Consider the following 21,634-nt stretch of genomic DNA (forward strand, 5'->3'; position numbering starts at 1 on the left):
GGGTTCGAGACTAGCCTGGCCAACATGGTGAAACTCCATCTCTACCAAAGACACAAAATGAGTCGGGTGTGGTGGTGCATGCCTGTACTCTCAGCTACTTGGCAGGCTGAGGCAGGAGTATCACTTGAACCTGGGAGGGGGAGGTTGCAGTAAGATGAGATTGCACCACTGCACTCCAGCCTGGGCAATAAGAGCAAAACTCTGCCTCAAAAAAAAAAAAAAAAAAATGGAGAGACAGAGAGTGAGAGAGAGAGAGAAACATGGTGCTCCTTACGCCCCTGGGCCATGGGACTTGCTCATATCTGCAGTTAACACAGGAACAAGCACTGTACCAGAATTCGCCATCATCCAGAGCAGTGTGACACAGACGCTTCTGTTCAGCTGGACCAACAGAACGCCACTCTGGAGAACTAGGAGTAAACAAAATTGGTGTTCAGGCAGAGGTCATGAAGAGCAACAACGGCCTTGATGTGGAACCCACAGTGTGTGGTTATGGAGGAAATAAGTCCTGCTCAGTGACTACTCACTGGGTCCCAGAAATGCACCCAGGGATGCAGCGGCCAGTGAGCCACTGGCCCCCAAATAAGAGGGCTGGCCAGAAAGTACATCTCCAAGTGCTGCTGATGGATAAAATACCCCTGAGGATGATTTGAACCACCGACATGGAAGATTATCTTGGGACAGTCGCAAGGCATTGCATGCCCATGGGGTAGCAGAAGAGCCCAGCTGGAAGCCACAAGTCCACTGACTTTCGTGCTTGGCCTCCAACTTGCCATGTGACCTGGAGCAGTGCTTGGCCTCTCCTTAGTGGATAAGCTGACACTTGGAAAGGTGATAATGCCTTACACTTGCCCATGCTTGATGTTGTCTGTACTGGGCACCTTCTGTATGTGACCTCGCTAGCAAGCCAGGTGGGGTTCTGTGAGCTATGTGTGCCCATCCTGCAGATGAAAGGGCTCAGGTAGGCCCATGGACACATGCTCAGGGAAGAGTGGGGGTGGGAGTGGCTGCCTGTCACTCTCCAAACTCAGGATTTGTGACTCCAAGTTCATTGCATTTTCTGTGACCCCCACAGTCACCTCCAAATAGTTCAAAGTATGTCACCACTGTTGTGGTGCTACAGCCAATGTAGCAGCTCCCTCTCATCCTGTGATCTTGACTCAAAATCAGCGGAGTGCTCCGGAGATCCAAGGGGAGGATCAGCAGGGACCTGTCTCCAGGTGCTTGGACCAGGATCAGAAGAGTGGAACTGGCAGCCATTAATTGCTTTTGGAGCCATTATCTTAAGTGGCTTACACCCAGGTAATTGGCCTGACAGGCTGACCACGTGGTGCCTTCAACCCTACTCACATGTCGCCAGCAGCACAGCGAAGTCAGGGGGTCAGGATGGCTCCTGCCCCGTGCATCAACCATGGAGGCTGCATGAGTGGAAGACGAACTTCATTCCAGCCTTGGCTCCCAGTCAGAATGCACTTTCTTTATTTCTACCTCTGTGAGTCCCAGAAAATGGGAGAAACTGGCCCATTTTCCCTTTATAGGCTACTATTTCAAAGTTGAGGGGCACTGCACATCTTACAACATGATGTAGTCTCACTAATTTTGGTTTCAATATTTCTCTGTGCTTTCCTTTTCTGCCAGGAGAGGGAGGCCAATCTCTTCCCTCCTCAACCCATCTCAGCTCATCTCTGCCAATGCTTCTTGGTTCTCAGAAGGCGGCAGCCAAGGCCAGAGCAGAGGATGGTGGGATGAGAACCTCCACGGGGGCGATGACAGCCTGGAAAGCATACGCCTGTGTGCTCTGCCCTCACATTGGGGTCTGGCTAACAGAGCAGCAGCTGCACCATGCCTGGTGACCTGGTAGCTGTGTCTGGACTGAAGACAAACCCTGGCTCAGTTTTAACCAAGTTCTAGACTAGCTTCAGATTTCCCCAGAAGCTCAGGGGCCACGGGTGTGGCAAGAAAGGCCTTCAGGAGCCCAACAAGCAGAGGAGGAGCAACAGCTTCAGGCGGGCCCTGCCACGCACCCACCCAAACATCCCTGGTTCCCAGTCACCTGGGCCACTTCCCAAGGGACCAGAGCTGGGGGAGCTGTGGGGACACACACAGAAAAGGCAGACCTTTCTTGATAACTGGGAGACCAAAACTCTGGTTAACAGCTCTGTAATAAACGAAAATCCAATTCCACTTCCTCTATTTTTTTCCTTTTTTTTTTTTTTTTTTTTTTAAGAGATGGGGTCTTCCTCTGTTGCCCAGGCTGGAATGCAGTGGCGCAATCATAGCTCACTGCAGCCTCAACCTCTCATACTCAAGTGATCCTCCTACCTCGGCTTCCAGATGTGTTGGGATTATAGGCATGAGCCACCACGCTCAGTCCCACTTCTATTTCTCTGCTGGCCTATTGGTCCTCTGCCATGGTTAGTGACCATCAGAGAGAATCCTATAGTTACACACTAGGTAATATTTCAGGGATTCCCATACTCTAAACACACACACACACACACACACACAAACACACAGGCACACATGCACATGCACGCTGCTTACTGGAGCTACTCACAACTACAGATAAAGCTTTTCACCATATCACTGGGTTATAAACATCCCCATGGGAGGTAACACATTTATGTATTGACATAAATACAGTTCGTGAAAGTTAGAGTACTGTTGTAAGTCTTTCTTGAGAATCAAGCTTGATGCAAGGCGGGCCTGAGGGCTTAAAGGGGAGGAAGAAGGGGCTCCCCAGAATCGGGACAGGACCCTGAGTCAGAGCCCGGGAGGGTGGTAGACAGGTCACTCCTTCACATGTCTGCACAAGCCAGCTCTGGCCCCACATGCCCCGGGAACCAGCCAGAGAGGCGGGATAGGGTGACTGACCTGTCGCTCCATGACCCGTTCCACTCAACCTGGCCCCAAGGGTTCCGGACTCGGATGAGCTCAATTCTCTGGCCTCGGAAGTTTACCTAGAAGAGAAAAGCATGAGGGAAGTGTGAGATGATAAATATGGTGGAGGTTTGGCCACATTCACCCATGAGCTCCAGGTGGACCAGCTCCATCCAGGACTGGTTGTTGAAAAGTCTCTTGCCTAAAACGCTGCTGAAGGTATGTAAAAGTTCGCCAGTTCTTAACCAGCCCTTGGAACCTTCTAATTCCTATTGAATAATTGCTACTATTGCCAAAGATACTATATTAGGCACCAAAATGCTTATGCCACATCTGGGAAGTAAAGTGGAATTGTAATTAACAAGAAATTAGTCCATGTGAATCTAGAAATGGATGGGTTTCTCTCTAGACTGGGATCTCCCTAGAGGCAGGAGCCAAGTCTTAGGCGTCTTCAACATCTAGTAGAGTGAATGGTAAAAAGTAGTCCTCAAAGATGCTCATGGAACTATTACTGAACTTTCTTCATCCTAGCATCCCATGCACAGATGAATGATAAGAAAATAAGCACATGCTGGGAATTTAAACACAACAATAAACAAAAAGAGCTTTTACATCTTCGAAACCCAATATTCTCCTTGTTTCAGGTATCTATGAGGATTCCTGCTGTTTACCTCAACCATCCTTGAGCCAGTGTACCCTCAGGCTCTGCCTGGGAGCAGGGACAAGGGCCAATGCATTTGAGAAGGGTTTTGGAGGAGAGAGAGTGAAAGTAAAAGACTTCTAGTTATCGACTAACCAGAAGCTGTAGCAGTCAGAACGTTTTATCCTCATGCATTTGGCATAAATGATATTTTGGATGTGTAAAAATTCAAGTAACATCAACTCTTCAGAGTCCAAAATGTGGCTTGTGGCTCACCATTTAAGGGGCTCATTTAATTTGAAAGGTTCAGGGCAGGTGAGTTCCTTGTAGGGGCAGAGGAAGCAAAATCAAGCAAACCAAGATGATGGGAGGTTTCTGTTGTTACGTGGAATACGTAGAAGATCTAAGCTAGAAAATCACACGCCCACTTGAGTGAGCGACCTGCAAGTCATGTATGGACGGGGAAGGAGGACGAAGGAACCAACACAAATAGCTAACATTCTAAAGAATCCCAAAGAGTCCAATCGCATCTCACACCTTGGCTCCAGTGAGGAGGAAGGGCAGGGCCTCTCTTCTGTGTTCTTAACTCCCCATACATTCAGAGGATGTCACTCAACATGTAGGTGGCTACAGAAGACCAGGGGCACCTGTGCCTTCTAAGTGCTGGGCTTAAGACTGGTCCAGGGGAGGTATGGAGTGGGCAAGGCAGGCTTCCGGGCTTTGCTGAGCTTGAGTCTGGGAGAGTGATACCTTTGGCTTCGTGTCTTCCTCTTTCATCCTACTCTTTATTTCTCTTCCCCTTGTGCCCTTCAAGGATCTCTCCTCTTAACCAACCACTCCCTCGAAGTCAGGGTGGTGCTGTGTGGAGTCTGGGTGTTCTCGGGATCAGTTCCACCTGGGCTACAGCTACAGAGAATGGGATTTGTAGTGATTAATTTTATGTCAACTTGACTGGGCCATGGGGTGCCCAGATATTTGCTTCAAGGTTATTCTGGTTGTGTCTGCAAGGGTGCTTCTGGGTGACACGAGATTTAAGTTGATTGAGTAAAACAGATTGCCCTGCCTGGTATAGGTGGGCCTCATCTCATCTGTGAAGACCTGACTAGAACAAAAAGGCAGAGGAAGGGGGAATTCCCTCTCTCTGCCTGGGTTCCTGAGCTGGGACATCAATCTCTCCTGCCCTCAGACTGGGACTTTTACCATTGGTGTTCCTCGTTGCTAGGCCTTCCTTTTAGACTCAGACCAGAACTATGCCACTGGCTTTCTTGGGCCTCCAGCTTGCAGACAGCAGATCACGGGACCTCTCACTCTTCACAGTTGCATGAGCCAATGCCTTACAATAAATCGTATTACAGTTGATCCTGGAACAATGTGGGGGGTTGGGGCGCCAACCCTCCTGCATTGTCAAAAAATCTCGTATTCCCTAAAACTTAACTCCAAATAGCCTACCATTGACCAGAAGTCTTATTGATAACATAAAGAACCAATTAACACATGTTCTATAATTATTTATATTGTATACTGTATTCTTACAATAAACAAGCCAGAGAAAAGAAGTGTTATCAAGAAAATCATAGGGAAGAGGAAATACATTTACTATTTATTAAGTGGAAGTGGATCGTTGTAAAGGTCTTCATCCTTATTATCTTCATATTGAGTAGGCTGAGGAGGAAGAGGAGGAGTTGGTCTTGCTGTCTCAGGGATGGCAGAAATTGAAGAAAATCCCCACATAAGTTCAAGCCTGTGTTGTTCAAGGGTCAACTGTGTGATGTAGATAGATAGATAGATAGATAGATAGATAGATAGATAGATAGATAGATATGTGTGTGTGCTTAATTGTATGTACGTATATTTGGTTCCATAGTGATTCTATTTCTCTGAAGAATCCTGATTAACATAGGACTGATGGAGAATTGGGAAAGAAAGGAAATTAAAAATAAACAAAGAACAGGCGCTTCCACCTGCTAAACGAGTTTTGTGCTGCGGTGGAATCACACGGTTTCTCTCTTTCCTGGCTTGCCGTTTTGAATTCCAGCCTGCCTCTTTAGGTTTCCCTGAAATGTCTGAAAGGCAGACATTTAAACTGCAACACACTGAATAAATGCCTAAGGGACTAGCATTATCATGCGTCTCCCCTCACCCTGCGGTTGGAATTCAAGTCACCTACCTGGTCAATTCCCGTTACACTGTAGGCGTGACCCTTAATAAGACCAAACGGCGTCCGGGCCTCAGATTCCGCAGCACTTCCGGTCTAAAACATGGCAAGAGCAGAGTCACACGCACCGTCTAAGTCAAGCCTCCCCTGCTGGATCAGACCCGGCTACAGGCCTGGCCTGGTCACAACCTCCAGCCCCTTCTGCTGCCCCAGGTGCAGGCCATGTGCGTGGGCTATGCACGGGACTCCCCTAGGATGTTTAGCAGTGAAATGCAGCAAGTTCCAGTCTCTTCCCAGGATGGGGAGGCGCTCGTTCCCAGTGTGGACTCCAATGAACAGTTCACTATTGTGTCCCCAAACAGAACAACTTGTCACCTTCATGTAGTATAGTGTGAGAGAGAAGACACAATCACATACATCCCAGAGACGAAAAGAAGCATATAACAATAGGACACACAGCTCTGCGTCACAAACCTGAAAGTGCAGAGGAACTGGCTAATTCATTAGCGAAAAACAGACCCCATGGCTAATCTAAGAGGAAACAGAAAACTAGAACTGATTAAAAAAAAAATACACAGTGTCATAGCAGTCCATAAAAAACAACAAAAAAATTTTAAAAAGATGAGATAAAATTATAAATGTGTGTGTTAAAATACCATTAGACTTCTATCTGCTATTTTTTCATAGTATATGAAATGAAAAAAAAAAAAAACTTCAGAAAACTAGATAGAAAGATCGCATTTCAGTAAAATCAAACCAACTGACCTTGATGTTTGTGTGTGGACGTGTGTGCCTGTCTGTACGAGCAGAGAGAGAGCTGGGAAGGGTACAGGCCAGGTGATCCCAGTCCCAGAGTGGAGCTGGAGAACAGAGGCAGCTGAGAAACGGGTGGGAAGGAGGTAAAAATGCACCTGTATGGGTCTCAAGATTGTTCCATCTGATAAAGCAAGTACATCTTACCTTTGTCATTTGACAACCATTAAATAAAAACTTGTGTTTTATTTGTTATTTGTTTATTAGACACAGGGTCTTGTTCTGTCACCCAGGCTGGAGAGCAGTGACACGATCATAGTTCACTGCAGCCTCAAACTCCTGGGCTCAAGGGATCCTCCTGCCTCAGACTCCAGACACACACCACCATGCCTGGTTAAAATTTGTGTTTTAATTAGCGGGAATAAACACTGCCCCCCAAGAGTTATGCCCCTTCTTAGGTGTGGCTGGGGTACCTGGTGCAGACTGCAGCCCCAGCATACTGCCTGGAATGGGAGCTCATGAGTGACTTACATCAATGAAGCAGCCCAGCAGGGAGCCTCTCTTCAAAGCCTTCTCTAGAATCTCATAGAAGTTCTCGGGGGCCTCTTTCATTTGGAAGGTCTCTGCCACACCCCCGGTGAAGTCTTCCATGGCCTCGATGGCGCTGCCTCCCTTCAGAGCTTCATAGCTCCCATTTAGCCTGCAAGGGTGGCAGGAGAGAGAGGAGACAGTCAGGGACCTAGGGAGGCCACCGGGGGCACCCTGCAGTCAGAGCTTTTCTAACTAAGCCAGAAGCATCTCCCAGGGTTTGTCCTGGCTGGGTGGTGTGGAAGGAAGATGGGAAGCAAGCATCAGGGTTTGCTTGGACCTTTGAGGAAGCCAAAGATCCTGAGCTTCCTGAAAGGGAGGCAGTGTGGTGTGGTGGTGTAGAGCAGCAGCCCTGGTGCCTGAGTGGCCGCAGGTTCAAATCCTAGTTCTACGACTTACCATCTGAATGACCAGGTCACTCAGTGCCTTAGTTTTCTTATACGCAAAATGAGGGAGAGTTGTGCTCTCCCTTTTAGGACTGCTGTGAGGTTCAAATGCTGTGTTTCACTCTGCAGTCTCCCATGGAATGGAGCAGGGCCTGACTATGTGGACAGAGAGAGGCCCTTTCTCTTCTCTGGTCTCATATACCCCTAACCATTTTCTTTCATAGTCATCTCTTTTATTCATAGGCATTTTACATGTAAGTGCTCTGCTTGATTGTTAAATAAGCTTTTCGATGTAGAATTTTAGAATCTGGTGGGAGGTGATTGAATTAGGGAGGTGGGTCTTTCCTGCACTGTTCTTGTGATAGTGAATGAGTCTCATCAGATCTGATGGTTTTAAAAACGGGAATTTCCCTGCCCAAGCCCTCTTTGCCTGCCACCTTCCACGTAAGATGTGACTTGCTCCTCCTTGCCTTCTGCCATGATTGTGAATCCTTCCCAGCCACGTGGAACTGTGAATCCAATTGAACGTCTTTCTTTTGTAAATTGCCCAGTCTTGGGTATGTTTTTATCAGTAGTGTGAAAACAGACTTAATAATTAACAGCTTATTTGGGCTCCCTTAGTTTCTACCTAATGTCTTTTTTCTGTTCCAGAATCCCACTCAGGACCCCACATTGCACTGAGTCCTCACGTATCCTCAGGCTTTTCGTGGCTGTGACAGTTTCTAAGACTGTCCTTGTTTTTGATGACCTTGACGGTTTTGAGGAGTCCTGGGCAGGCATACTGCAGGATTAGAATTTGTCTAATGTTTTTTCTCGTGATAAGACTAGGGCTATTAAAGAAATGATAAATGCTTGAGGTGATGAGTGTCTCAATTACCCTGATTTGATCATCACACATTGTGCGCTTGTAATCAGAATATCAAATGTGCACCATCAATATGTACACTATTACGCATCCATAAAAATAAAAAATGAAACATTTTTAAAAATTAAAAAAAATAGCTGGGTGTGGTGGTTGGTACCTGTAATCCCAGCATTTTCGGAGGCTGAGGCAGGAGAATCACTTGAGCCCAGGAGTTCCAGGCTGCAGTGAGCTATTACGGTGCCGCTGCACTCTAGCCTGGGTGAGAGAGCAAGACGCTGTCTCTAAAAAAAAGTTAATAATAATTAAAAAAAAAAAAGAGTAGAGCTATTGGTTAGTGGAAGGAAGACCAAAGAGGTAAAGCTCCTCTCTCATCTCATCATATCAAGGGTACCTGCTGTCCACATGCCTTACCACGGCTGATGCTGGCCTTGATCACCTGGCTAAGGTAGTGTTAGTCAGGTTTCTCCACTGGAAAGTTGCTCTTTCTCTCCCCTTTCCATACTGAACTCTTTGGAAGGAATCATTATGTGCAGCCCGCATGAAAAAATTAGGGAGTTATGCTCCACCTCTCAAGGCTGGAATATAAACATAATCTTTTGGAATTATTCTACACAGGATATTTGTTCCTTCTTCTGCATTTATTTATACGATCATTTACTCAAAGTAGTATGGACCCATTGATATTTATTTTCTACTTGGGTTTATTTTGTGGTTTTTTTGTTTTGTTTTGTTTTTGTTTTTGAGATGGAGTCTTGCTCTGTTGCCCAGGCTGGAGTGCAATGGCGTGATCTTGGCTTACTTCTACCTCCACCTCCTGGGTTCAAGTGGTTCTCCTTTCTCAGCCTCCCAAGTAGCTGGGATTACGGGCGCCCACCACCATGCCCGGCTAATTAGTGTATTTTTAGTAGAAACGGAATTTCACCATGTTGGCCAGGCTGGTCTTGAACTCCTGACCTCAGGAGATCCACCTACCTCGGCCTCCCAAAGTGCTGGGATTACAGGTGTGAGCCACGGCACCTGGCCTCTACTTGGGTTCATAATCCAGTACTGCTTTGTCTGTTTTGTTGGTTGAATTCTTCTAGCTTTGGCTGTTTGGAGCTCCTTCAGCATGCTCTTGTGTCCTTTTGGCATAGCCTTATTTGTGTGTGTGTGTGTGTCTTGCATGTATTCTCACTTTCTGGGACTATAAGATGACCTAGGCTCATTTTACGTATGTATGCATGTATGTATGTATGTGTGTATATATATGTATGTATGTGTGTATGCCCCAGTTCTAGAATTTGCCTTATCTCCAAGAAGCCCTAGTTCCTTTGATTGAAGAATGATCTTAGAAACCAAGACTTGAGACATAGGTGTGCTTGTTGCTACAGGATTGTCATTGCTTCTAGCTCCTCTCACTGACAAAGCAAGGAAATATATATGTGTATGATAACCCAAGTATAGATCAATATATATGTGTATGATAACCCATGTATAGATCCATGTATCTCTACGTAACCATCTCTATTAAGCTATATCTAAGTTAATTCTGGAATCTCCAACTCTAATCTGCATGGATCATTCTGGCCTCCTCCCTGTGCCTATCTGTAACCTCTCAATCCAATAGAGAGAAACTCGGTTCCTGCCGTCCACCCTCCATTCACTCGATTGTTCAACTCAGTATGTGTGTATAATTAGATCAATTTTTCATTTGTATTCCTTTGAGAAACCACTTTAGCAACTAGAGCACAGCACTCACGTACAATTTCTTTTGCTTTTAATCTTACAGACTCCACTAATTTCCAAAGTTACTTAGGTCAGCACCTTTCTTTCCAACCCCTTAGGTGAGGTTATTTCATACATTTGAAATTGGCTTTCATAGTTAGGGAGGCCAAGAAATCTCACAATCTGCCATTTGCAAACTGGGGAACCAGGAAAGCTGGTGGTATCATTCAGTTTGAGTCTGAAGGCCTGAGAATCAGGGGGTTGATGATGTAGTCCAAGTTTGAGTACAAAGGTTTGAGAACCAGGAGCTCCAATGTCCGAGGGCAGGGGAATATGGATGTCCCAGCTGAAGTGGGGGAGGGAATTCACCCTTCCTTTGTCTTTTTCTTTTATTTGGATCTTTAACAATTTGAATAATGCTCATCCACATTGGTGGCAGCAATCTTCTTTACTCAGTCTACAGATTCAAAAGCTATTTTCTCCAGAAACATCCTCACAGAAACACCCAGAAATAATGCTTCACCAGCTATCTGGGCATCCCTTAGCCCAATCAAGTTGACACATAAAACTAACCATAACACCATCTATACATCTTTTTTTTTTTTTTTTTTGTGAACTGTTCTGCCAACCATTTTTGGCCTTTTTAAAGGACCCTAATAAACCTTTTTTATGTTTAGAAACTAGATGATGCACAGTTTCTGTTGCCTTGCTTGCATCCTGTTGTGTGGGGCACTCACCAGAGGGCAGAGCTGGGCTTGGGTTCCACCCACTGGACTCAGAAACAGTGCCCTGTGTCCCCTTAGCCCTGTCTAGTGGCACTGATAGTGTTTGCACAGACCTGGGTGGGACAGAGGGCAAGCGTGGGCATCTTTGGTTCTTCTTTGATGGTTTTAATTCTGTCCTGCTGAATTCAGGATTAATTTAACCACAGTATGTCTTCACTCTATTTTTGCCACTTTCATGCCCCACTTGGAGGTAGAAGCAAGACCATCCTTGCTTCTGTCTCTGGGGATAGGATTCTCATGGCTTGAAGATCCAGGCTGAACCTGCAAGTGGCTCCCAGGAGCTCTGCCATCATCTGTGGATCGAATTCAGGCTGCTGTGGCCTTTCACTAACAAGCTAGTGGGCTGCAAATTGACAGCCTGAGGAAACTGAGGCCATTTGGCTGGTGATTAAAAATGAATGTCTTGGTTCCATTTATATGAGGTTCCTAGACTAGTCAAATCATAAAAGCAGAAAGTAGAGTGGTGTAGCCAGGGGCTGGGGGAAGGGAGGAATAGGAAGTTATTGGTTTATAGGGACAAAATTTCAGTTTTGCAAGATGAAAAAGTTCTGGAGATAGATGGTGGTGATGGCTGCACAACAACGTGGATGTACTTAACGCCACTGAACTGCACACTTAAAAATGGTAAAATTTATGTCACATACATTTTATCACGATTTTTTAAAAATAAAAAAGAAGCATCCTGTAGGATGGACAATCGATGTCTCTATATCCATGTGGGTGACAGCCCAGATGTTTGAGCCATACCAGTGTCGGAGAAGTCTGAAGCACTAAGTGCTGTCGGCACAGCCAGAATTCCCCTCCGCTTGCCTTCCCAGCTCTTCCAAAGGCCAGATTCACGACCCAGGGAGACAAAGGGTCATGAATGTAGCCACCGTTCCCAAAGATGGGCACATCTAGGCCATGACAGGAAACCCACCTCCATCCCCTCTTGAGCCCTGAGAAGGTTGGGTCCTGCCGAGCCTCACCTGCCAACCCAGAGCCCTGTTTTTTTCCCAGCCCTTAGATGCCCAAAGGCCAGTGGAGAGACTCCTGTCGGGAGGCTGCCCGAGCTGGGGAAGCTGTCACTCACTTGGCGTAGGCTTTTTCTAGCAAGGCGCTCCAGAACTCATTGTGGTCAGCAGAGTGGAGGAAAACCAAGCGGTCCCTGAAGGTGGGCAGGCGGTCATCGATCACCACATCCAGCCACTCACTGTGCTGCCAGAACTGTTGCCCAGGAAAAAGACAGAAATGATGGGAGTCAGCTACATGGGAGCTCCAGGCCCTGTTTGTAAATGTTGATCCTGTTGCTTTTTTCCCCTCTGACCAAGCTACCCACAGACAGCTTTGAAAATCACACACAGGTTCCATGGTAGGGCATCTGGGCTTCGTCTGCTAAGTTACAAGCTGAGCATTGTACCCAGTACCAACCACTGACATCAGTTCAAAGACTCAAGGTCAACCCATCAAGGCTGCGGGCGAGGAGGAGGCAGAACAGGAGTCACAAGTAGACACTCTACGGTGCTCTGAATTAGGTTTTCTTCTTCACAAGAAAGTTGTTTTTGTGGGGGAGGGAGAATGTATTGTGGTGTTTGAGTTTGCTGTTTTGCAGCCCAGTTCTCCATTATTCTCTCCCACCCAGTTTCAGGGTCTAGCTCCAATTTGCCTTAACCTTGCTTCCTCCTCACCCATAAGTAGAGCCCCTAAGACTGATTTGTTGGCTATTCACACAGGAGACAGGTGGACTCAGTATCTCCTGTGTGCCAGGTGAGGAGGCGTGAGGAGAGCGTGGCTGTGTGTGAATGCATATGTGTGCACACATGTGTATACACGTGCATGCAGGCAGGCATGACAGGTATGTGCACTCTTTGTGGTTTATTTATACATTGCATGTGTGCAAGCATGTGTTTGCTCACATGTGTGCAAGTGTGTGCATACAAGCACATGCATGTTTACGTGTGTGTGTATGCACACATGTGTTTGCAAGTGCTTCTACACACGTGTGTGCTTGAGCACATGTATGTGTGTGTGAGCTTGTGTGTGGTCTGCTGGGAACAGGAAGGAAGGTTGGAATGAGTCAAGGACCATGTGTAGTTTATCTGTGTATCTTGCGGTGACCCACCTCCTCCCCGTTCCTTCTGGTTCAGTTGGCCTGAGAGCAATCCTAAGGTAACCTCTAAGAGTAAGAAGATAGAGGTCGAAAGAGGAGGGTAGGCACAGTGCTTTTGGGAGCCATTTATTTACAGCTTTGCTGTGTCATCCTGAGCATCTTGCTGCATCAGTGATTCAATCCCAATCAAAAGAGTTGGCCACAGTGTGGCTGAGGGGGTGTGTGTGTGTGTGTGTACATGTGTGTGTGTTTTAAGGAAGATTCCTGTCACCTGCTCCAGCTGGGCCTCCCCTCCGGGGCTTCCCACTCTTGGGGCTATCCACAGCTTCAGGTGGGACTGAGGCACAGTTGGGTTAGGTGTTTAAAGTCCAGGCCTGGACCTTGGCCTTCCTGAGCAGGAGAGGGGTGGGGAGGAGCCTCAGTGCTGGCTTTCCTTGCAGAGGGGCTGGCTCAGGAGGCCTGTGAGTCAAGAGAGATGTATCCGCCAGCCCTGAGAGCTCCACTAACTTCCTAGCACCCACACACCTGTACTGTGGCTGAGGGGTGGAAGAGGAGTGTGAAGGAGGTGGATTTATTTCCAGTGCTCTGCTTCCTAGGAGGCCAAGGAGGGGAGCGGGCAGAGTATGGTTATTGTGGGACTGACAGGCACCAACAGGTTCATTCCTCCCCACCACCTGATCCCTGGCAGCACAAAAGGATGCTGGATCCCAAACCCCCGAGTTAGAGGTCTGGCTTGGCTACTTATTGTTTTGTGACCCTGGATCAACCACTTCCACTCCCTGGGACTCAATGTCCTTGGGGGTCAATGAAAGGACTGGGTCAGGGGATTGCCAAGGCTCCTCCCCGCTGTGACATTTAAGGGACAAGAACACTGGTCCCTTGGGAGCCCAAGATCAGATGGTGATGGTTCCGGTTTAGAGGCAGTAGTTCTGCTGGATTTTCTGAGCTTAACCACCCCCAACACTGCCACCCTGGTGTGCTTAAGAGGACTGGAGAAAGACCAGCTCCTGGGGGTGCCATCAAGCCAAGACTGTGGTCTCAGCAGAAGTCACAGGAGGGGAGGGGAGACAGCCAGGCGGTGGCAGGTCTGTGAGAGAGCAGGGGTAGAGTTTCCCTGGGACCCAAAGTGTCTCTGTCCGCCTCCCCCCACCCCCCACCCCCGCCGGCACAGGAGGCCCGACCCCTGGGAATTGCATGCTCCTGAGCTACACGTGGTCGGCTCGCTGTCTGTGCCTTTGAAATGCTTCTGTGCCATTGGTGACAGGGCTTGAGAGTACCTCTGTTTATCAGCATGCAGGCCTCAGGGACAGAAGAAACGGGCTGGCCCTGAGTGGTGGCCTGTGAGTCAGGAGAAGGTGACACTGTCTGGGTGCAAGGTCAAGGAATGCCTACTTGGTGCCTGGCTCTGTGCCGGCTCCTGTGTGTGATGCCATTTAGCTCTACGGAAGCCTGCGGGGAACAGTCAGTCTCTCCTTTCTTCACATGAGTGTAGAAAGGCTTAGTGTCACTAACAAAACTGCCTGAGGCCACCCACCTAAGTAAGTACAAGGGGCAAGTTTCAGTATTGGTCGAACGCTATATAAGGACAAGGGTGGAGGAGAGAGTGGAGAGATAGAAAGTGGAGGTGAAGGAGCAGGAAACCATCTCCGGGGGGCAAGCCTCACCCAATGTGCACCTCGGTTGAGGGTCTGCGGGTCACACGGGACTCCAGCAGATGCTGTCTGTATTTTTCTCAGTTTTTATTTTTTAAAATCCCTCGAGATGTCCAAATTCACATTTCTTCCATAAGGAGAACCTCTGTGTTTATGAGAAATCAACCAGTTTCCTGGAGGCATAATCAGTTTAGTCAATTTGTGCTTAAAGCACAGGAAATTCCAAATAATAAAACCCTTAACATATGGACCCCAGATTTGCCAAAACATCACTTACAGTTTTACATGTATGTTCCATAAGGATTTGCCGTGCAATGCCGTTAATGTTCTTCGGAGGCATTTAGCTGTTATTCCGTGATAAAATGTGGCTTTAGCATGGTTTAGGGCCATATGTCACACAGATCCGATGACATTTTTTTCCAGGGTTACTAGACAGTGTGAAAATGCACCTGGCATCATGCTGGACCCCAGAGAGGTAAACCCACTTGCCCAGAGCTCCCTCTTACCTGGAAATGGAATATCCCAGCATAACCAGGGCCAAAGCTTTGGTCCTGGGGGATGACTCTGGCCAGCGCTTTTTGATTAAGCGTAAGGGAGGCGATGGCGGCTAATAGCCAGCAGTCTCCTGCAAAATGAAAGCCATAAATCACAATTTTCATTACTATTTCACAGCAAATAGGAAAACTCTGTGTCAGAAGGCGACATGGGGAGTTTCAGATGTGGCCACATCTTTTCTACCTGTTTAAAAATAGACAGGACACCAACAAATACCTGTCTCCTCCCCTTCTGCCTCCCTTGCCTGCTCTTCTCTTGCCCAGTCTATCATAAACAGCGGTTGCCTTCTTGGCACTGTTATAGGATATGCTTACTTGGGTTTGAGACATATGGCTGCATGATGCCTCAGCTCTGTGAATTCCAGCAACTCCCTTTCCAGAGGACTGAGGCTGCATACATCAGTGTCAGCATGGGCTGGGCGAGCAGACATTTCATAACTGCCGCCCAAGTAGTTAGGCAGTACTGGGGAGGGTGGTTAGAAATCGCCTCTGCAGCCCCAACCCAGACTCAGCTTAATTACACAGATAGTGGTATGTCCATGGTGGCTCCATTTGCTTTACATTACCTTGCATTTTCAAGATTTATTGACTGACCTGCTGAACTTCCCAGCTGCGTCTTTATGTTAACACACATCTGGAGGAAAACTAAAAAGTGAAGTCAAACATCAAACCCTATTTTATCTGTGCTATCTGTGCTGTACCAGACTCCTGGATGCATTCCTTTGCCCACACTGAGCGTGGGCTGTGTCTGGTGTGTGCCTGACAGTGTCTCAGATGTTGCCTGTGTAAGCAGATATCTGGGAAGATCCATTTATCCAAATCAGCTTTATCCAGATTCATTTGTTTTCAGTAGACAACACCAATGTCATCGGAACCTAAGAGCCCATCACACTCAGCTTGGCAGTTTCTGAGTTCACATTTCTGGAAAGCGCCGTGTACCATTGGGCTTAGGACATTGCAATATGGCCCTTTCTGGCTGTTTACACAGGCAAGAGAGACTCACCAGGGCCGAACATCGGGAAAGCTACTTCCGAATCGCCCTGGTTCTGGCTTTCTGGGAGATGTCACCAGCAGAGTACAAGCCACCCCCAGCCTTAGCTGGGGCACAGAAGGATTGGTTTCTAATGCATCTGTTGGTCGGCTTTGGGAGATGCCACTAGGAAGTGACATGACTGGAGCCTGCAGGATCATTTGTTCAGCAAACTTTACCAAGTGCCTCTAGGGTGGCAGACCTTGTGCCATGCAGAAGATACAAACATAAGGAGAGACTTGGTGTCTGCCTTCAGCTTCAGGGCGGCCAGGCCAGCAGGAGTCTCATAGAGTAACCTCTGCTGTGGGCTGACCTTTCCCAGTTCTCCACCCAGTTTCAGCTTTGCCCAGTTGAGGAAAATGAGTGTTTCCTGGCCTGAGAACTCAACACCTCACATGTATTCAGCCAGAAATGCCCTGAGCTTTTCAGGGGGAGATTGAGAAGCCAATGTTATTTATGCAATTTAAAAGAAAGACAAAAACTCCACAACAAAACAAGATTGTTTTTTTTCTCTCTTGGGCCTGGGCAGATGGATGGGGCTGGCCACCCAGCTGTGCCTGGGAGAAGTGCCCTCTGCGGGTCAGTGTGTTGCTCGGCTGTCTGGGTGGTGCAGAGCAGAGGGCACTACGGGAGGAGCAGGCTGGAGTGAAGTGGCACCATCTCGGCTCACTGCAGGGGAGAACCCTGTGCCTCTCAGGTTCTCAGGGACCCCATACTGCGGTTGCTCTCCTGATCCAGCAACCCAACCTCCCTCTTGCCATGCTCCATCCCCTCACACTCACCCAGCTCCCCTCTACCTCCCCCGGCAGATAACAGCATGCCTTGATGCTATTCTAGGTGTGTTCTAGTTCTTTTTTTTTTTTTTTTTTTTTTGATAGAGATGTGGTCTTGCTATGTTGCCCAGGCTAGTCTAAAACTCCTGGGCTCAAGAGATCTTCCCACCTCACCCTCCCAAAGCGCTGGGATTACAGGTGTGAACACTGCACCCGGCCAGATGTTCCAGTTCTTATTGTGGGTGGCAAAAGATCACGGCTGTTCATTTTCTTTTTTTCTTTATAACGTATATATGCCATGGACAGTACTTTGGGTGTAGTAAGTGTTTCAAAATAATATTTAGAATCAACCATCCACTAAGGTAAAATATAAGGTTGTAACTCCAAATATATGTTTATGCCAACGTGACAAACCAAAACTTTGAAAAACAAGGAGCCAGTAGAATGATTTTCTATTAGATAGCCATGGAGGACTATGGGGTCGAGGGGAAGGGAGGCAGAGCAGGAGTGGGAGAGGTAGGCAGCGTCAGGGAGAATCTCCTGGAGAAGGACCACCTGAACATAAACATTGTGAAAAGTCTACATTGTATCTAGAATATGGCACACATGGGGGATTGGTTCCAGGACCCCGGTGTATACCAAAATCTGTGCATACTCAAGTCCCACAGTCAGCCCTGTGGAATCTGCCCATCAAGTCAGCCCTCTGTGTATGCGGGTTTCAAACCCCTCCTTCCTTCCTTCCTTCCTTCCTTCCTTCCTTCCTTCCTTCCTTCCTTCCTTCCTTCCTTCCTTTCCTTCCTCCCTTCCCTCCCTCCCTCCCTCCCTCCCTCCCTCCCTCCCTTCCTTCCTTCCTTCCTTCCTTCCTTCCTTCCTTCCTTCCTTCCTTCCTTCCTCCCTCCCTCCCTCCCTCCCTCCCTCCCTCCCTGCCTCTCCCTTCCTTCTGTCCTTCCTTTTTTTCCTTTTTATTTGTTTGAGACAGTGTCTTAGTCTGTTGTCCAGGCTGGAGTGTGGTAGCACGATCTCAGCTCACTGCAGCCTCAACTTCCCAGGCTCAAGGAATCCTCCCACCTCAGCCTCCCAAGTAGCTGGGACTATGGTCACGCACCACCAAGCCTGGCTAATTTTTCTATTTTAATTTTTAGTAGAGATGAGGCCTCACTATGTTGCCCAGACTGGTTTTGAACTCCTGGGCTCAAGCGATTCTCCTGCCTCGGCCTCCCAAAGTGCTGAGATTACAGGTGCTAGCCATCGCACTCGGCCTGGAATATTGTATTTTCTATCTGTGTTTGGTTGAAAAAAATCCACTTGGAAGTGGTCCTGCACAGTTCAAACTCAAGTTGTTAAAGGGTCAACTGTAATTCTGTCTATCATCCACCATCTATCTATACCTATCCTTATTTACCCACCTACCTTCCTATCATTATTTACTATCATCTATCTATTATTATCTATTTATTCTGTATGGTCTGTCAGTCAGTCAATCAACCTATCAATCTTTTTATCTATCTAATTATGCATCCATTTTCTACCTATCATCTATTTCTTATCTATGTTTCTATCTATCCATCTGCTTCTCTCTCTCTCAATTGTCTCTCTGTCTAGCTAATTAACTATTATCAGTCTAGGTTTGTGACTTTGGATCTTGTGTTTAGGGTAGCTCAGTTGCTCAGCCCGGAGGTTCCAGCATGGCCTTTCTTAACCAATAGACCACAGTGGCAACCTCAGCTATAAGTAAGTCAGGGTCCACATAAGCTTGCAGTGGTTTGCTCTCTCGGCTGATTTCACTGGTGTTTTTTAAAAGAAAGTCTCTCTCTCTCTCTCTCTCTCTCTTGCTCTTTCATAGATAGACTAAAGGTAAACCCAGCCCATTTGGATTAAATCCTAAAATGCAAGACCCAATTTGAGTGACTTGAGGCGCACTCAGGTCCATTGCAGGAGGCAGACTGGATTGCTGAGGAGCGGCTCCCCAGGGTGTGCTCCTCAAGAGGCAGTGTGTATAATGGTTAGCAGCAAGGGCTCTACTGCTGGAAGGTCTGGGTTCACATCCTGATTGCCCGTCTGCCACCTCTGTGACCTTGGACAAGTTACTGAGCCTTCCTCAGCCTCCGTTTTCTCATCTGTGACGTTAGGAGGGTGGGTTGGGAAGATGGAATGAGGCCATGTGTGCTAGGGAGAGTGCCTGGCAGGTGACTGAGTTCATGTGTGCAGGTGTTAGCTACCGTGGTGGTGTAGGAGAGCCCGACCAATGCTGCTGGGTGTCACTCTCCTCTGGAAACTCTGGGGCTGTGAGCCCCACATCACAGGCACATCTGACTCTAGAGGAACAGGGGTGCAGGGGCTTGAGGCCACTGGACTCCATTCAGAGGGAACGAGGAAGCAGAGGCTGAAGCAGTGTTGTTCCCCCAACCCCGTGCCTCTTGGGTCCTCAGGGACCCCATGCTGCGGTTGCTCACCTGTCCCAGCGACCCAACCTCCCTCTCGCCATGCTCCATCCACTCACACTCACCAAGCTCTCCCTGGCAGATATCAGTCCTGGTGGCTCCTCCAAGAATGAATTCTGGGTTTTTCACAATTTCCTGGAGGAATGAGAGTGTTATTAGACTGAGACCTGCCATGCTGCAAGCCACCATGAAAGGCGGGCTCAGGGTCTCTGCTTTCTTGGTGCAGAGGGCTTTTGTCGTGCTTGATTCTTTTCCCTGCAGAGGGTCATGGGAATGGAAAAGGCTGCCACCTCTCTATGCTCTGGACAAGCCTGGGCTCATCTTTGGTAATCTCCTCCCTTGGGGAGTCCTGCCTACTGAGCAGCACTCAGCACCAACCACTAGCCCAAGAGACTCAGGCCACACCTGGCCACAAAGTGGGACATCAGCCACACGCTGAGGATTCCTGTGTTCACTCAGGCACTGGGCTAGGAGTCCAGGGCTACTCCAGCTGTGAGCTCTGTGACCTCTGTGGGCTTCAACGAGCTGAGTAATGCATGCACCACAGGCTGGGGCCTTGGACTAAACACACTCCCCACCCACCCAGCTTCTCCAGTTTTTAATTTAATCCTTCCCTGCCAGTGGATTCCAAATATATATAGGTTTAGAGACAGAGTCTTGCTCTATCACCCAGGCTGGAGTGCAGTAACGTGATCATAGCTCATTACAGCCTTGACCTTCTGGGCTCAAGCAATCCTCCCACCTCAGCCTCCCAAGTAACTGGGACTACAGGCATGAGTCACCACGCCCAGTTAATTTATAATTTTTTTTTTTGTAGAGATGGGGGTCTCGCTATGTTGCCCAGGCTGGTCTCAAACTCCTGGCCTCAAGTGATCCTCTTGCCTTGGCATCCCAAGGTATTAAGGTAACAGATACATGCCACCCTGCCCAGTGTTTCTTTTTTTTAGATATGCAGTTAGGTGAAATTATATGTATCTATACCATATAAAGAGAGATATCCACGCATCTCTCATATGGTTTCACCGAAGTGGATTATATATACATATATATATTATTCTATATTGCACATAAGCACATACATTATATTAATCTAATCATTAATACATATTAATATATACATATACAATATGGAGGGATATTTCATGAACAAAAAAGGGTAGAAAATAATCTTACGAAATGCATATATTTTCCACCATTTGGGTTGCTGGGCTTAATTCCTGGCATTGGATGGCAGCAAAGAGAGAGGGAAAGCCCCCGCCCTCTTGGAGCTGCCCTGGATGCGGTGGACCGTGCTCGCGGAAGCCCCGCCCCTCCCATCTCCTGCCCCGCCCCTCCCCCAGCCGGCCTCAGGCCTGGCCTCACCCACGGTGCCCACTGTGCCGGTAGCTGCCACCACCTCCCAGAAGTGGTTGTTTTGTTCAGGAGAGTTTTGCAAATTGCATCTGAGGAGGAGACAAACCATAAACCAGGAGAGAAAAGAGCGAGGATGGAGAGGGAAGGGGTGGGATGGGGCAAGGCTAGCTACCGCAGTCTGCAGGGGAGGCGTCTCTAGGGGAAGCAGAGGAGCACAGACCTAAACAAAGGGAAGGAGGGAGGAAGCCAGGCCGGTCCCGGAAGAGGAAACAGCCAATCCTGTGACAGCGAGGCACGGTCTGGCTCACCCTGCAGGTGTGGTGAGTTAACTGGGCCGGGGCCTGCAGAGGAGTGAAGGATTTTTCCCCCATCTCCCCACTTTTCCAGGCACCAGGACTGAGGAGGGGCCTGGGCTGGAGGTGGAAGGTTCCAGCAGTGTCTGGGCGGACACCGCGTGGGGAGCTCAAGCTGCGCCACTTTCCCCGAAAGACCTCTACTTTGAATTGTCTTCCTCAGGCTTCTCAGGACCCTGCTTCTCCTCTGATCTTGTGTCCCTAAGAATCACAGGCAGGATAGAAATTTCTTTGAAGTCAAGGGAATTATCAGGACCAAGAGCAGAAGCTTCAAGTGCTGGTGCTCTCTCTGCATCTCCCAGGATGTGACAGCCTGGAGGAGTGACAGACACCAGGGGCGCCTGCCCAGGGAGAGCTATGTGCGGCATTAGTGTCTAGAATATTCAAGAAAGCTTGGCCAGGAGAATTTCTGAAAAACACGGTGTGTTTTTAGATGCACCAGGCCCAGCAGAAGTAAGGACCTCCTAAATGCTGGCCTCTCCTCTGCCAGGTCTCACACGTCTTTGCATTCCCACCCCCAGCTCCAGGTAGCCTTGGAGCCTTTTCATTAAATGACTCTGATCTCCACGGTGGCTGGAAAGGGAGTGAAGGTGGGGGGCAGCGCTCAGTTCTGGGGTCCTGGTAGACCTCTCT

At 48.1% G+C, this 21,634-nt stretch overlaps 1 protein-coding gene across 7 annotated transcripts in view; it reads right to left on the reverse strand.

Annotated features, from left to right (window-relative positions):
- Positions 1–21,634, reverse strand: part of CAPN9 (calpain 9) — a 75,240-nt gene that overhangs the window by 47,860 nt on the left and 5,746 nt on the right. For all 7 annotated transcript variants that reach the window (XM_077998847.1, XM_015126057.3, XM_077998850.1 and 4 more), the window contains exons 2-8: positions 19,361–19,430; positions 15,004–15,122; positions 11,829–11,962; positions 6,960–7,128; positions 5,688–5,771; positions 2,875–2,960; positions 333–410 (exon numbers count right to left, since the gene is read on the reverse strand). In XM_077998847.1, the coding sequence (XP_077854973.1) occupies positions 333–410; positions 2,875–2,960; positions 5,688–5,771; positions 6,960–7,128; positions 11,829–11,962; positions 15,004–15,122; positions 19,361–19,430 (740 nt within the window). The remainder of the gene's footprint in view (positions 1–332; positions 411–2,874; positions 2,961–5,687; positions 5,772–6,959; positions 7,129–11,828; positions 11,963–15,003; positions 15,123–19,360; positions 19,431–21,634) is intronic.

The sequence above is a fragment of the Macaca mulatta genome, chromosome 1 (assembly GCF_049350105.2).
Source record: "Macaca mulatta isolate MMU2019108-1 chromosome 1, T2T-MMU8v2.0, whole genome shotgun sequence".
In the NCBI taxonomy this organism is placed as follows: Eukaryota; Metazoa; Chordata; class Mammalia; order Primates; family Cercopithecidae; genus Macaca; species Macaca mulatta.